This window comes from Phaseolus vulgaris, chromosome 1 (genome assembly GCF_051622355.1).
Source record: "Phaseolus vulgaris cultivar YP4 chromosome 1, ASM5162235v1, whole genome shotgun sequence".
In the NCBI taxonomy this organism is placed as follows: Eukaryota; Viridiplantae; Streptophyta; class Magnoliopsida; order Fabales; family Fabaceae; genus Phaseolus; species Phaseolus vulgaris.
Genome location: NC_143498.1, coordinates 7,258,017 through 7,273,460, shown reverse-complemented (window position 1 = coordinate 7,273,460; position 15,444 = coordinate 7,258,017). Strand labels below are relative to the sequence as shown.

At 30.5% G+C, this 15,444-nt stretch overlaps 2 protein-coding genes across 7 annotated transcripts; both read right to left on the bottom strand.

Moving 5' to 3' along the window:
• Positions 1 to 3,054: 3,054 nt before the first annotated feature.
• LOC137813350 (pleiotropic drug resistance protein 1) lies at positions 3,055 to 11,917 on the bottom strand. Of its 6 annotated transcripts, none has more exons than XM_068615532.2 (24): positions 11,490 to 11,917; positions 11,084 to 11,204; positions 10,899 to 10,987; positions 10,708 to 10,792; positions 10,435 to 10,594; positions 10,231 to 10,307; positions 10,101 to 10,154; positions 9,915 to 10,005; positions 9,617 to 9,812; positions 9,241 to 9,522; positions 8,772 to 9,088; positions 8,530 to 8,690; positions 8,353 to 8,456; positions 8,095 to 8,251; positions 7,888 to 7,992; positions 7,636 to 7,796; positions 7,119 to 7,451; positions 6,477 to 6,767; positions 6,289 to 6,372; positions 6,054 to 6,187; positions 5,549 to 5,776; positions 5,272 to 5,443; positions 4,588 to 4,842; positions 3,055 to 3,468 (listed from the first exon to the last, which is right to left on the bottom strand). In XM_068615532.2, the coding sequence occupies exons 10-24, from the start codon at positions 9,280 to 9,282 to the stop codon at positions 3,211 to 3,213; spliced, it is 2,802 nt and encodes a 933-aa protein (XP_068471633.2). In that variant the 5' UTR covers positions 9,283 to 9,522; positions 9,617 to 9,812; positions 9,915 to 10,005; positions 10,101 to 10,154; positions 10,231 to 10,307; positions 10,435 to 10,594; positions 10,708 to 10,792; positions 10,899 to 10,987; positions 11,084 to 11,204; positions 11,490 to 11,917; the 3' UTR covers positions 3,055 to 3,210. The 6 variants fall into 6 exon arrangements, with proteins under 6 accessions (XP_068471633.2, XP_090155570.1, XP_090155571.1 ...); XM_090299444.1 differs by having other exon boundaries at positions 8,772 to 8,982; XM_090299445.1 differs by having other exon boundaries at positions 7,636 to 7,800; positions 11,490 to 11,911.
• Positions 9,547 to 11,809, bottom strand: LOC150029485 (pleiotropic drug resistance protein 1-like). Its single transcript, XM_090298826.1, has 9 exons — positions 11,490 to 11,809; positions 11,084 to 11,204; positions 10,899 to 10,987; positions 10,708 to 10,792; positions 10,435 to 10,594; positions 10,231 to 10,307; positions 10,101 to 10,154; positions 9,915 to 10,005; positions 9,547 to 9,812 (listed from the first exon to the last, which is right to left on the bottom strand). The coding sequence occupies exons 1-9, from the start codon at positions 11,807 to 11,809 to the stop codon at positions 9,547 to 9,549; spliced, it is 1,263 nt and encodes a 420-aa protein (XP_090154952.1).
• Positions 11,918 to 15,444: the final 3,527 nt, after the last annotated feature.

Below are 15,444 nucleotides of genomic sequence, written 5' to 3'. Positions count from 1 at the left end.
ACATCTTTGCCAACCTCGGAAGAAATGTTTAGTGGCCAAATTATTGGGTAAACAAAATCTTTTTTAAGCATATCAAGAAACTTGAGAAAGCTCTTGAGCTTGTTAATTTCTCACTATTTTTTACAATTTCTTCCTCCACTTCCATATCTTCTCCTGTATTATCATATTAATTATGAAAAATCAATTTCAAACATTTTTCAAAAATTTAAATAATACTAAATGAAACATAATTTTACATTGTTAAATAATTTCAGTTGTACCTTCATACTTATCTTTCATTTGCGTATCCTTCATTCCGTCGCAATACACTTTCATTCATTTTCAATCACATTACAACGTTTGAGAGAGTAGTTCCATTATTTGAGCGTGTGAGAGGGTTAACAAGTTGACAAGAAAATTCATTATATTCGACGTTCTCTAGTGCGAAGATAATTTTTTTTTTTTTAGTTTCTAAACATCATTTTTTGACCTTACTATTCTTTTTCTAGGTTTTGTGACTTCCAAAAGAATAATAAAAAAAAAACACAACCACCACTAGTATAAACACCACAAAACTAACTTCAACCACCAACATTAACCACCAGTTGTCACAAACAATCACCACTGCTTGAAAATGAAGAAGACACCACACTTTCCACCATACTCAGAAGATATTGTTAGAATTAAAAAAGTATGTAGGTATAGGGGGAAGATATGGAGGTTTATGAAGAATTTGCCCTATTTTTTCATGGTAAAAATGTGATATGAAAGCAAGGTTGTTTTTTTCTGCACCTCCATAGCTTCTTGTGGCACCACATACTTCTTAAAATACCAAAAATATCTTTTATTCTATTGATATTTTTCATCTTAAAATACCAAAAATATCTAGAAATTTTTTAGATTATAAAATCCGAGAGATATTTTCAGATTGGAAATACCTTTTAGATTCTAGAATCCATAATGAGTTTTTAAAAAAATACATTCCGAATTAAGAAATTAGGAAGATTCTAGAATCCATAATGAGTTTTACAAAAAATACATTTCGAATTAAGAAATTAGGAAGGTATTTTCAGATTATGGAATCTGGAAGTTATTTCCATATTATAAAATTTGGAAAGTATTTATGGATCCAAGTATAGCTTTTGAATTATGTAATTCATAATGATTTTTTTAAAGAAAAAAAATATTATGAATTACATAATCCAAAAGTATTTTCAGATTCATAAATATTTTCTGGATTGTACAATTCGAAAGATGTAAATAGAAAACATACATTTCAAGATTATAAAATTCAGAAGATATTCTTTTAAGGAAAAAATGGTGATATAAGAGATGCCATGGAAGGTACAGGAAGAAACAAACTGAAAACAAATAGGGAGAAGGTTATCAATGTTGTTAGATTACAAATTCTCCTGTACCCAATTTTTTTTAACTTACACCAAACACAATTTTAAATTTCCGAAAATACCTTTCATTTCGAAAATGAAAATTTGGAATTGAAAATAACACATTCTAGAAAAGTAGATCCATAAGATATTATTGTGTTCCAGAAAGTAATATTCAGGAAAAAAAATCAAAATCTCCTTCCGAATAAGAAAATCTACAATACAAAAATTTCGTTAAAAAAACATATTCTAGAATATTTTTATATGTATCCCATTTTATTTAAGGATATTTTTATATGGTGCAGGAAGCAATTGCCTTGTTAGATCACTAGCTCATTGATTGTGTAAACCATTGTTTTATTGTAATTAAAAGCACACAAAAAACCTTGGTTTGGGTATTTCTTTTAGTACATGGAATGAGACATAATAAATAACTAAGAATAGAGTTTGAAAGATGGAATAAACATTGTATATTTTGTATTGAGTTTTGTATTTATTTTCATGTTTTTATAATTGCGAATTTTATTTGGACATTAATTAATATTGGACTAATTAGATGTTTATTATAAATCCATGATATAAATAAGTTTGTGTTCTTTTGTAATCAATTTAGATTTAAAAAAATAAAAAAAAGTTTATACTTTGTTAAATGAATTCTCTTTTAAGTTTTTAGGGAAAAAGTTTGATATCTTCAAATTATTAATTTAAATTGTAAATTTTTATCGATTTCTCAATTATTTACAATTATATCTCTTCTTAGTCATCTAATCTTCTTTCACTACTTCTCTATTATTTTTATTCATGAAAATAAAAAACAATCAATATTAGAATTTCAATATAATTGTTTAACTTCTTAATAATGTAGTTATCTCCAATATCCTCTCATAATTTTGTTTTTTAATGTCTCAAACCACCTTAACATGTTATCTTTCTCCATAATATCTTTCAAACCTAAACCCTCCCACAAAGAGTAGACTAGGTGGTATTTTTTTATCAAATTTTTGAATTAATTTTGGTTTGACATGGTGTTTAATAACATTTTTCTTGTGTTGAAATTCCAACATAAAAACATGTTTGGGGATAATAATACAATTGGGTAGAACAAGTGAAAGTTTGTGCATTTCCACAAGAGTCTATGGTTTTATGATCATGGTTATGAATGCAATTTGTTTGAGTTAACATCATTTAAGAAAGCCAATTAACATTATTAATTTGACTAATCTTAATTAAAAAAAAAACTTTCTAACTATCCTAAAATTTGATATCATGAATATTTTAAGAATAATACCATTAAATAAGGTAAATTTATTTATATTTAAATCTATAATGCATAATTTATTATTCTTATATTTAAATTCAACTATATTACATAAAATGAAAAGGTTGTGGCAAAAAAGGTATTTGGTGATCGATTCCCACTTTCTTTTCAACAAACCCAACATAAAAAGTTAGGTTAATTAGGAGTAAAATATTGGAGTTTGAGCAATCATTCATTGGTCTTCAAAATTTAAATATATAAAAGAAGTTATTAGGACAACACCACTATTTTAAACTATAACTTAGAAAGTGATATGTTATAAAAATTTAAATTAAATGCTTTAAGGTCCATATTCATGACATAAGACACAATAATAATTCTTTATAAACTATAAATTAAATTACAAGATGTAACAAAATTAATAGCAACTCATTACATAAAATCATGTAATATTATTAATTTAGGGGGAAAAGATCATCTAGGGTTTTGACAAATGTACATAAATATTTTTTTTTTACAAGTTAAAATGTTCTTAAAAATTGGATACAATTGACCAATGTATATAGAGTGAGAAGCATTGTTATGATTTCATCGTTTTTGGAAGTTGAATACTTTGATTCCAAAGGCAAAGATGAGTGCAAACAAAACTGAGAAACCAGCCACCACAATTGCAACTACTCCAAGAAAATCATGTTCAAATCCAAAATAACTCTTCACAAATTCTTCAATCGTTTGTCCATTCTCAAGTTTGTGCTTGTCATCTCCATATTGGGAAGCCACCAATCCATTCAAGGTCCATGCAACTGGGCAAATCCAATAGTACCACTTCCACCATATAGGTATTCTCTGTAATTGTGTTTATTTAAACAAAGTTAGTTCATCTCATTCACACTAGACAAGATTCACACTAGGCAAGAGAAACTCATATTTTTGAGTTCTCACATAAATAAGGATATTTCATATTATATAAGTAGATATTTCATATTATATAAGTAGGTGTAAACTCCACTTTATGAATCATCTTGCGAGGTTGAATTATGTTTAAAGTTCCCTTAATATGATATCAAAGTCATTTAAAACCTATCATAATGAGAGTTCATCCACTATTAGACTGTTGTTGTATCATCCATAAATATATAGTCTCACGCATGAGGGAATGTGTTAGAGATCACATGGATAAAGACATTTGATAGTTTATAAGTGAATACAAACCTCACCTCACACTACAAGAAAATCATGAAATAGAAACCAATTTTTAGAGACCAAAATAATTAATTACAATAGTAACTAAATTAGAGACCATTTTAAAAACTAAAAAAAAAAATTGGTTTCTAAATTAGTTTCTATTATTGTTAAATAGTTTCTAAATTAGTATCAACCAAGGTTTTAGCTACCAAATTTAAAAACTAAAAAATTGTTAGTTAAAACCTTGGTTGATACTAATTTAGAAACTATTTAACAATAATATAAACTAATTTAGAAACCAATTTTTTTTTAGTTTCTAAAATGGTCTCTAATTTAGTTACTATTGCACCTAATTATTTTGGTCTCTAAAAATTAGTTTCTATTTCATGATTTTCTTGTAGTGTTATGAATCAATTTTATAAGATTGAGTTATACTTCCTAATATTTCTCTTTCATACGTAATCTCTTACTAGTTGAAACTTGTTATAAAACATAAAAATGTGTGGATGTCACATGTTCTCTAAATGACTCTTGGTAATTTTGTAGTTTATAATAAATTTTAACGAAGACTAAAGTTTGTATTAAGAAGAGTGTTTGTTATGGCATTAGATTTTGTAAACCAGTAAAATTGCATGTTGATATGCTTCAAAGTCTTAGTTTAAATTCACAACTTCTATGCTTAGAGGGTGTTAGATAAAGATTAAACCATAAAAAAGCAAACCCAAGTAACCATTAGGAAGTGACATAAGAAAAAAATGTGAACAAGGTTGTGTGACTCACAGATAAGGGAATGATGAAGCCTGAGAAAAGGCTCCATATTGCAAAGAAAGCACTGGACAATATGGCAGCAACATGTGCATTGGGGGTGATGGCCATGGTCATCATACCATATAAGGTGTAGTATAAGAAAGTGAAGTACATGAAGAAAAGATACCACAAGAACTTTGATGTGGTCCAATCCAATCCCATCATGGCATATACTATAATCCCATACATCAGGGTCTGAACCAAGATGTGGGGAAGTTCAATAATAACCTGCAAATACAAAACAATTGTTAGAGTTCAACTTTACAATTCAATGATCAATAAATTTATGTTCTTCTTTTAGAGTATGACAGATATGTATACATAAAAAAAGTAGTTTAGAATAGAAGATTAAAGATAATTCAAAATAGAATTTATTTCTATTCCATTTAGTTTGCCATGTCTATTGAAAATTAAAGATGAAAGTAGATTTGAGGTTGAAACAACTAGAAAACATTTTCTAACACATTATTTTGAACATAGTCTATCATTCTCTAAAATTTATTAGACTCACTTCTCAGTCTTACTAGTGATTTTGTACTCTTTTTAATAAATCAACAATGTGGATTTGAAGAAGTGTGTTACTAATTGCTAGCACTCCTTAAAGAAAAAATGTGGCAATCTTGTTGCTTTTTTTATGTATTGAAGTTAGTACTTTACCTGTGCAATTGCATATGGCAAAGCTGAATACATTCCTGCAGCTCTCTCTCTGTAAAAAACTGTTCTCTCTACAGCTATTATAGGCTGCACTGAGGCAGCATTCTGTACTCCAATGAAGGTAACTGCAGCATACATTGACCCCATAGCATTGAAAAGATCTTGCTGTTTTCTCCTGTGATTTTCATTATTTTGTAGTTATTAACCAACTAAGTGATAAATTTCATTTTCACATCACTTTGTTTATTTTATCTCAATGTATTGTTGCTTTTTCACATACCTTTTCAGGCCAATGTCCCAAAATATGATACCAAATAGTAATGCTATTAGTATTGTGAATAGGAGTCTAACTGCAGTATATGATGTATTCCTCCAGTATGATAAATGTTGTTTCCATAGGCAAGCTTCACATTGTGCCACCAAAGTCTGTGAATACTGACTATCAAAGTGTAGATCCTTTGAACCTTGAGGTGGTATACTAAGCTCTTGGATCAATTGTTTGTTTCTCCTAAACAATTGGAAGCATCAGTGAGTAATTGATCAAAATCTTGAAAAAAAGCTACATCTAAACCATCAACAGTTGAGTCCCTTTACTTTGAGAACACATTTGTGTTCACTTTCTAAACAATTGTTTGGAAAGAGGAACCACATTAAAAAAAGTGACAGCAATGCATATAAAATTGAAAAGAGAAGGTTAAAACAGATAGTGAGAGTTAGAAACACAAAAAGGAAATGTGAAAAGAGACCAAACTACTGATTACAACATGTGGAGTTAGGAGTCTAACCGATATAGTTCTGAGTTTCTGTACACATTGGTGAAGTTGACCTTAAGACTTGCTTCTGTTCCTGCTGATGTTACTTCCAACATCCAAGTTGCAGGGTTATAACCATCTTTGATCTTAGGAACTCCTTCAATAGCCTATTTCAATAATGCACTATAGTGAATATGCTAGATTTATAATGCTACAGAAGCCTCTTATGTTATATTTGTGTTATATCTCATTTACACTAGAAATTCACCTCAAAGTACTGAATCAGATGGGAACAGTGGCGGCCTAATGGACCAGCGTATATTTGCTCCCCTCCCAATTTCAAAAGTAGCAGCTGAAAGTGTGGAGATTGCAATACTTTATTCTTTGAAACATGGTTTCCAAAAGGGCTGGCTTACACAGAATTTAACCTCAATGTGAAGACTACTTAGTACTCACCTCATCAAATGCATCAAATATATCAATACTTGGCTGGTGGATGGTGCAAACCACAGTTCGCCCTGTGTTCACAGTGTTCCTCACAGTTCTCATCACAATTGCAGCTGCTCTAGCATCAAGCCCTGAGGTTGGCTCATCCATGAAAATTATTGATGGGTTGGCTACAAGTTCAACTGCAATTGTAAGTCTCTTGCGCTGCTCAGTTGAAAGACCAGTCTCTCCTGGCAAGCCAACAAGTGCCTCTCTTATTGAGTTAAGCTCTACTAGCTCCATGACTTCCTCCAAGAACATCTACAACTCATTGAATTGAGTTAAATTTTACTAGATGTTATGTCTTCATGCATGATGTGATGACAACAAGTGTACCAAATCGTTGCAAGCAATAAAATATGGTAAAGAGAGAAGATCCATTTAGAGTAAATTTCTTCATAAACACTACTAAAAGAGAAAAGTAAGAAGAAAAACTGAAATTAGTTTCTCCATGTGTTAAAATTAGCTTATAACTTCTACAAATTAGTTCATGTATAAACTAAGTTTAGTTTATGGAGGTACTTTGAGAAGTTTTTGTGAGAGAACTTGAGTATTCTTTGAGGTCTAAAGTCATGAGTTTCATGTTTCAATTTAGACAGAAGAAAGTTGTACCTTTCTAGTTGTGCGATCAACTTCACCAGGTAATCGAAGCCAGGCCGAATATAGCAAAGATTCATAAACTGTAACATTAGGTGAGTGGATATCAAATTGTTCACAGTATCCTGAGATGCGAGCAAATGTCTCTTGCCTCTTTGTGTATCCAGATATTGTGATGCTCCCTTCAATATATCCACCAGTTTTCCTTCCAGCAAGAACATCCATCAAAGTAGTCTTACCAGCACCACTTACTCCCATCAGAGCTGTTAGTACCCCTGGCCTAAAGACACCACTAACACCCTTCAAAAGTTCTAGCCGTTCCTCAAAAACTCCTTGCTTTTTCATTTCCTACAATCAATATAACAGTCAAAATGTAGAACAGTTCTATTATTTTCCCACAAAGATTAGACAAAGTTCAGTGCTATAGCAATTTCCTTGTCCACTTGGAGCAAACAAAAATGAAGTAGGCTCTAAAATATATTTTAAATACAATACCATACAAATGGAAAGATTACACTTAAAAGTAAAGTACCTGTGGCATGTCTACAGAATATTTGATCTCATCAAAAGTGAGGGATAAAGGTTGAAAAGGCAGAACCATACCCCTCCTTCCACTTCTGTTAGCTTGTTCATCACTGACTCTTCCAGAAAATGACCTGGATGATATACTTGCTTCATCTACCGTCTTTATTTCTGACTTGTCACCACATTCAATAAGTTATGGCCTCAATACCAAAGCTCAAGCTGAAAATAGAAAAACTTTAACTTGTACTCAAGGACTCACCAGAGGAGCTCTTTCCATTTGGTAATTGAATTAACTCTTCAGCTGGTGAAGCATTTCTCTCCAGCAATGTCTCTCGGGACATCCCTGCTTGATCCTTTCCGAATGCTGCAGAAGAAACATATTCAATGATAACAAATTAAGTCTGCGGTTATATAAAAGGATCCAACTAAGTTTTTCAGGAAAAAGATGTATGTAGATGGTACTTACGACTTAGATATTGCAAAGCCAAGGTAAACAGAAAATTATACAGAAATACATAGCCAATTAATGCTCCTACTCCAATCCAATACCAATAAGCTTCTGTGAAAAGTCCACGAGTTTTTAGTATCAAAACTCCCAATGTTTCGTTGGAATTAGGAGTCACCTACAGCATCAACAAAACATCTCATAAATATATATATCTTACTTTCCAAGGCTCATTGTTTCTCATGAAATATATTAACCATTGCAAACAAAGTGTGTTACCTTTCTCCAACTATGACCAAGAAATTCATTCACAGCTATGGCATTCTGTCCATACATCAGAGGTGAGGACCAGTAACCCCACACAAACCATTTGTGCACATCCTCTGGCACAAAGAACAAACTTATCATAAAAAGGTTTCATTACATTAACAAAATTTCAAGTTTCCATTTTCTTACCTCGCGATATCACAAATCCTCCCAAAACCAGAACTACAAGTAATGCAAATCCTCCAACAGTATTGGCAACTATAACATCCCTTCCTAATGCTGCCATTAACCGAAACAGTGAAGATGCCATCTGATTAATGCACAGGATTATCAAGTACTGTTTTAAAAGCCTGCCAGTAGAACTTCTCGTTAGATTCCAAAATGAATAACCAGAAGCTTAATTGATAATGTATGATGTTGTGGCTTCTTGCCTAAAAAAATTTGGATCAAAGCCAATGGCATAATAAGAGATTCCTTCCCAAATAGCTACTTCTATAAGGGTTACTGGTATTTTGAGAATCCATGGTGGAATAGAATAAGCCCATGCAGGATAGAAAAGAAGGTCCCTTTGCTTGTAAAAGACAGGAAGTTTCATGATGGCCATATTTAGCTCTGATATTCCATTGAACATTGCGACCATCACTGCGAAGAAAAGAGCACCCAAGTAAGTTCCTCCATCCTCCACAGTATCGCGATGCATCTTAGTTCTTAGAAATAGCGTTGTTGTCATGGTAGCTAAATAGACGAGCTGAAAACAAAGATTAAGACATGCATAAGGATCCAAAAGGAGAAGACAAGAAGAAGAAAAGGATACATAAAAGTTGAAGCAGACTATTTTGTGCTTGTTTCTAGTTTCAAATCAGATAACATGAACAGAATTAGTGAGTGAATATTTCTCACTTGTGTGGCCTTGAATATGTAGACAAATGAGTTTCTCTTCATAAGCAAAAATTCTCTGCTAGCACAAGCCCTCAGCAGCTCCTTTTTGTTAACACCATACTTCTTTGTGGTCAATGCATTTGGATGGCATTTAGACTTTTCAAATGGAGTGGCTAGATCCTCTCCTAGTTTTTGACCTATGTGAAATAATTGGAATGCTTCAGCGAAATCCTTGACAGTGACAAAGCTGTAAGGTACATCTTTACGTGCCCAATATTGCCATTGATCCTTTTTTGATGTTACCTGTTGCACCCCACAAGAACAAAATTAACCTTCAATCCATAAAATACAAACAAGAAAAGCTTTAAAACCGACACCAAGTGAATCGCAGTCATACTTCTTGTAGGAAGTCAGCAACTCCTTTTCTTTCAGGACACTTGAAACCCAGAGATTCAAAAAACTCAAGTACATTTTCTCAAGAATATGGATAGATTGTTGGATAGAGTTGACTATCTGAAAAGTTGTGGAACTGTCCAAACCAGTTGATATCTCATCCATGAACAACACCTTTATAGGTCCAACCAGCATCTCCCCTTCATTATTACGCAGAATTTTTTAGTAATCTAACTCTTTATAGGTTCCCAATTCTTGTTCTAAGTTATTTTTCAATGCTGTTATTGATAAACAGAAACTACCTGTTGTGACTCTCTTTTTCTGCCCTCCCGAGATACCTCTTATCATTCCATCTCCTACCATAATGTCAGCACACACTTCAAGTCCCAAAATCTACATCATTTAGAAAGGGAAAACATGAAAAATATTATGTTTTTTCTTCAGAAAGACATCAACATTTTCTTGATTTGATGAATCTGAACTCTTACCTTAAGAATGTAATCAGTGACTACGCTCGTTCTCTGTCTTCCTAATGCTGCAGCCTACACAATGAATTCCTCATGACCCCATGTGTTCAGAATTTCAAACAAAGTTCTTTCTCAAATATCTTTTTCTCACCTTCATAAAGGCATCAATATCAGGATCTGGTTTAATCTTTGCTTGTTTCTCTCTTCTTAAAAGCTCAGCCAACATCTCTGTAACGAAGTTAAATTCAAAACTCTGATTGAGACAATTTTAGATGGTTGAGATTTGGTTAAAAGGTATTTTGTATTGTTTTTCTTTTTAACTTTTGCTTTTATTACTGAAAATGAAGCAACAAACCATAATTCTGTCCAACCCCTTGACATCTAACTGAGAAAGCCAGTGTTTCTCTCACAGTCATTTCTCCAATGTGGTTATCATGTTGACTTATATAAGCTGATGTCCTTTGTGGCACAAACTCTTCAAGCCCATATCCGTTGTATGTGACTCTCCCATAATGCTGAGGTTTCATCACCAATTATATTAGTTACTCAAATGCATGCTATAGTAATAATAATTAGTGAATGATGTTAGTTATTCTCTCATAGTTATAATTAAAGTTGGTTTTCTTACTTTCAAATCTTTACCAAGTTTTCCAGCCAATGCCAACAGCAAAGTGGTCTTTCCAGAACCTGGTGGTCCCAAAAGCAATGTCATTCTGCAAAAGGTTCATCATCAGAACACCAACTTGAAAGGTGCTATTTTAGTAAAATCAGTACATTATTATACAACAACAACAAAAAAACAGTGAGTGTTGAATTCACCTTCGAGGCTTTAGGATTCCACTGATGTTCTGAAGTATATGTAACCGTTTCTTTGGACTTGGAATTATGTGAAGATAATTCAAGAACCCCTTTGGCAAAAGGAAGAGATGATTTCATAATTAAACGATCTGAGATAAATCCAAGAAAAAAACACTACAGAAACAGCCTGTGCTATATCGAATTACCTCTATTACATTAACGAAGAAGTTCAGCATTGAAGGCAATGCTCGTCCTCCAACATAAACCTGTGCTTCCACATTTACATGTTCAAATCTAACTTCTATTGTTGGAATATCAAGCCCAACTCTGCAAATTCAGTCCGACAGATCAGTCACAATCACAAGCATCTAAAATCTCAACCACCATACAGTCTCAAATCCACCAAGAATCAAGGTTTTAAATTGTAGTTACTGTCACAGTTTTGTTGCAATCCATGTTGTGACCTCAAAGACCCTTTTGAGATATTTTCAAAAGAAACTATGCTTCAATATGTCATGTTTTCATTTTCAAAAGCAAAAACAACTCAGCTTTTGTTTGAACGTATGCTGCAAAAAAAAAGTGGTGCTTTCATTCATAAAACAAGACTATAACCTGTCCATTCTTTCCCTGAGTTTCAGCAAGAATCTTTCATTATCCTGTTCTGCTATCTTCACAAGCCTCTCCACAATAATCTTCCTCTCTGTGAGGCCTAGTTGCTTGATGTCAACCTCTCTCCCTTTGCCATCTTCATTGTTGAGAATACTTCTCTGAATGCGAAGATACGTGGGGAGTCTCTCTATTGCTGCCCATTTGAGAGCTTCCTCATCATCTTCACGTTCAGATGTTGAGAAAACATCCATGCTGCTGTTCCTCCATATGTTAGAAACACTGCCTCTTGCACTGTCAACTCTGGATATGCCACTGTCCTCCATTGATCTCACACAAACCAGAACTTAGCTATCAGTGATACCAAACCTTCACCATGTTCTTGCTCTTCAATCTCATCTCACAAAATGATGCTTCTTCCTCTCTTCAAGAATGTGTTTGCCTTAGTATTTACTTATTTATGCAGGAATATCACTTTACTATACACACTTTTTCAAATTCACTGTTTTTGAGTTTTATACAATTCTTGATCTTAGAAATTAATATATATAAAATAAAAAAATAAATTTATAATTAAATAATATAAAAAATATTAAAAATAATAATATTTAGGATTATAATATACTTGTATAAAAAATTAAGATTGTTATATATCATTATCCTATTTTTTAAGAAAAACTTTTCTGACACGTAAACAGTAAGATACACTTTACAACTCGTATGATAATATTTTAAATTAAAAATAAAATAAAAATCATTAAACTATTAGTTTATTAGAATCTTAGTTGCTAAATACCAACTTCCTCCTATTTCAAATATAAAAGATTCATTTTTTACACACTAAAAAGTAATTGTTAAAACTATTTTTATGCATAAAATATTTTTTTTAAGAGTTGTGATGATCAAAAATACAAAATAAAAACTTATTATGCCAAATGTTCGTTAATTGAAATTTTCTCTGAGTAGCAAAAAATCATCAATAACATAATATAAAAATGAGAGGTAAAAAATTAACGTAAAAATATATGAACTTGCACTTCAATTTTAATAAGTTAAAATAGATAACAAGTGGTTCTTATAAGAGCTCTCTCTTCACGAGAAAATATGAAAATATTTAGGAAATGTAAAGAATTGACTTTACACTATAGATATATTTATTTAGTGCAATATTTTATATTTATAAAAAAATATTTATTCATTACATTTTCTATGTTATTCAATTATTATTTTTAATTCATTAGGAAATGTCTTGAAAACCCTAACGATAACCGTTGCATAGTAATTTACTAATAATGATGTAAAAAATTAATGTTTGTGCCCATGCTAAATCCCCAATTTTTTCCATAGATTTCTTCGTTATATTTTATTTACTAAATGCTTGAAATTATTAAAACAAAGCCATTTAAACATTTTCATTTCAATCTAATTAACTTGAATACTTCAATAAAAACAAACTCAAATTATAACTCTTTTTTTTTCAAATCTCAAATAACTTTTACATTTATAATTATAACAATATTTAAGCCAAATCAATAATTACTTTATAACTTCACAAACATTTTTTTTTAAATCAATAAAATGTTTATTCCTAACTTTTCAACTATTATTTATATTGAAAATACTTTAAAAATGACTTCTTATTTACTCCAAATTTAGATGATTACAAATATATTATAAATTTAATTCAATCTCACCAAATCAATTTAAAAAAAAAATAAATTTACATATATTTATATAATAAAATTTGATCTTATCTCCGGATTTTTAACACACCCTGATAAAAATTAAATATTTCGAACATAAAAATTAATACTTGTGAGTGATTTAACCAGTACTCAATTACAAACCTTACTATAAATTCTAATACACTTTCATATTATATTAAAAAAAGTAAACTTAATCCTTACTCAACTTAAAAAATAATTATAATATAAGGTTGTTGTAAGAATATATATATATATATATATTCATCATTTTGAGTTAATACATTTTTATTTTACTAATTAATTAAATATTAATTCGTAAACGTTATAGTCAAACATAAAGATTAGATTGATAGTGTAACTTTATAGAAGAAAACCGACAAAAGATCTCATACCCATTTCTTTTGTTTCTTTGTATTAGGAACTCACATACTCATTTAGTAGTTTCTTTGATTCTTTTTCTTTCTCTTTTGGTCAAATAAAAAAAAATGTGACAATGGTTAATTTTGATCTATTAGTAATCTTCACCCATTTGTTATGTGTTGCTCTAATTTTGCCTAATTTTGCCTAATTTTGACTAATTTTGCCTAATTTTGCATTTTTCATTTGTTTTGAAAGAAAGAAAGTAGAAACATGTGAAAGACAATTTGAAGAGGCAAATGCATGAGGTGGGAAGGTTGTTAGAGGATGGAGAAGGAACCCTTAAGCATCATTACAAGCAAGAAAGGTTTTCATGGGAGGTTGGTGCACCTTACAAAGAAAGAAAACCAAAACTCTATGAGAAAGTGAAAAAGTCCTAAAGTTTAGGGCACATGAGAGGAACACTTATTGTGCATTCATCACAAATGCATTAGGTGGGTTCACATTGCACATACAAATCCAAGTTAAAATAGTGCATGCTCCATAAAAAGTAGATCTCTTGTCTTTTGATGGCAAAACCATTGTTCTCATGTGAAAGGCAATTATTAATATTCTACTAGTAGCACAAAATGGTTACATAAAGAGGCAAAAAGAACATCATGAAGAACCCACATGTTAGCTTATGCAAGCAATACGTAATGTGTATGTGAGCCTAATATGGGGCTTCAAATGAGGAAGATAAATCTATCATAAGTTGCTTGTGTTTTGCTTCAAGTATCGTCTATTACAATATTATCTTAAAAGGGTATCTCTAAGTTAATTAAAAAGAATATATATATATATATATATAAATGTTTATCTTAATGGATAATCAATGACACATTTAGAGAATTAATTTAAGAGTTAAAAATTGAGTATTATTAGTATAATAAGATAATGATCACTACAAGAAAATCATTGATTAGAAACTAATTTTAGAGACAAATAATAATTAGTTGCTATAGTGACTAAATTAGAAACTATTTTGGAGACTAAAAAAAAAATTGTGGTTTCTAAATTAGTTTTTATTATTGTTAAATGATTTCTAAATTGGTATCTAATTAGCTACCAAAGTTTTTGCTACCAAATTTAGAAACTAAATAATTTCTAGTTAAAACCTTGGTAGCTAATTAGATACCAATTTAGAAATTACTTAAAAAATAATATAAACTAATTTATAAAAAAAAATAGTTTCCTCTAAAATTTATTTCTATTTAATAATTTTTTGTAGTGGATAAAAATAAAATAAAATTGGGATGGAAAATTTATAAGAATGAAATTTATTTAAAGTTGTTTCGACTTCAAATTCGTTGAGATAATATCACTAAAATCAATTAATTTATTGTTTGTTTCAAAATTCAAAACTTCTTTTTGATTTTGTCTTTAAAATAAGTTAGATAAAATTAAAGAAAAAAATGTATAAATTATCATTTTAAAAAAATAAGAATATATTGGACGTAAGAAACAAAATAAAGCACATTCAAAAAGTTAAAGTGCATATAATTTTTTATTGTTATTGATTGGTATAAGGATAAGTGGTTCTTGTAGACCTATAAGTGGCCAACACTTCATGCACGCGCACATACATTGTCTCTCTCTACGTGTTTTTTTTTTTTTGCTCCTTTTGAATAAAACAACCCAAAACCAAACCCTTCTACATGTATAATCGTCAATTGTCTCTTTTCACATAAATATACATTATAATAGATTTTTTAGATGAGAATAATGTTTTGTTTGAAACAATAAGATAAGAATAGTGTTTACAAAAGAGTAATCTTATGAACAATCTTGGGTTTTTCAGAAAAAAATTCTTTTAGTTTAGCACTTTTATCTTTTTTTTCTAATTAAATTCAATATTT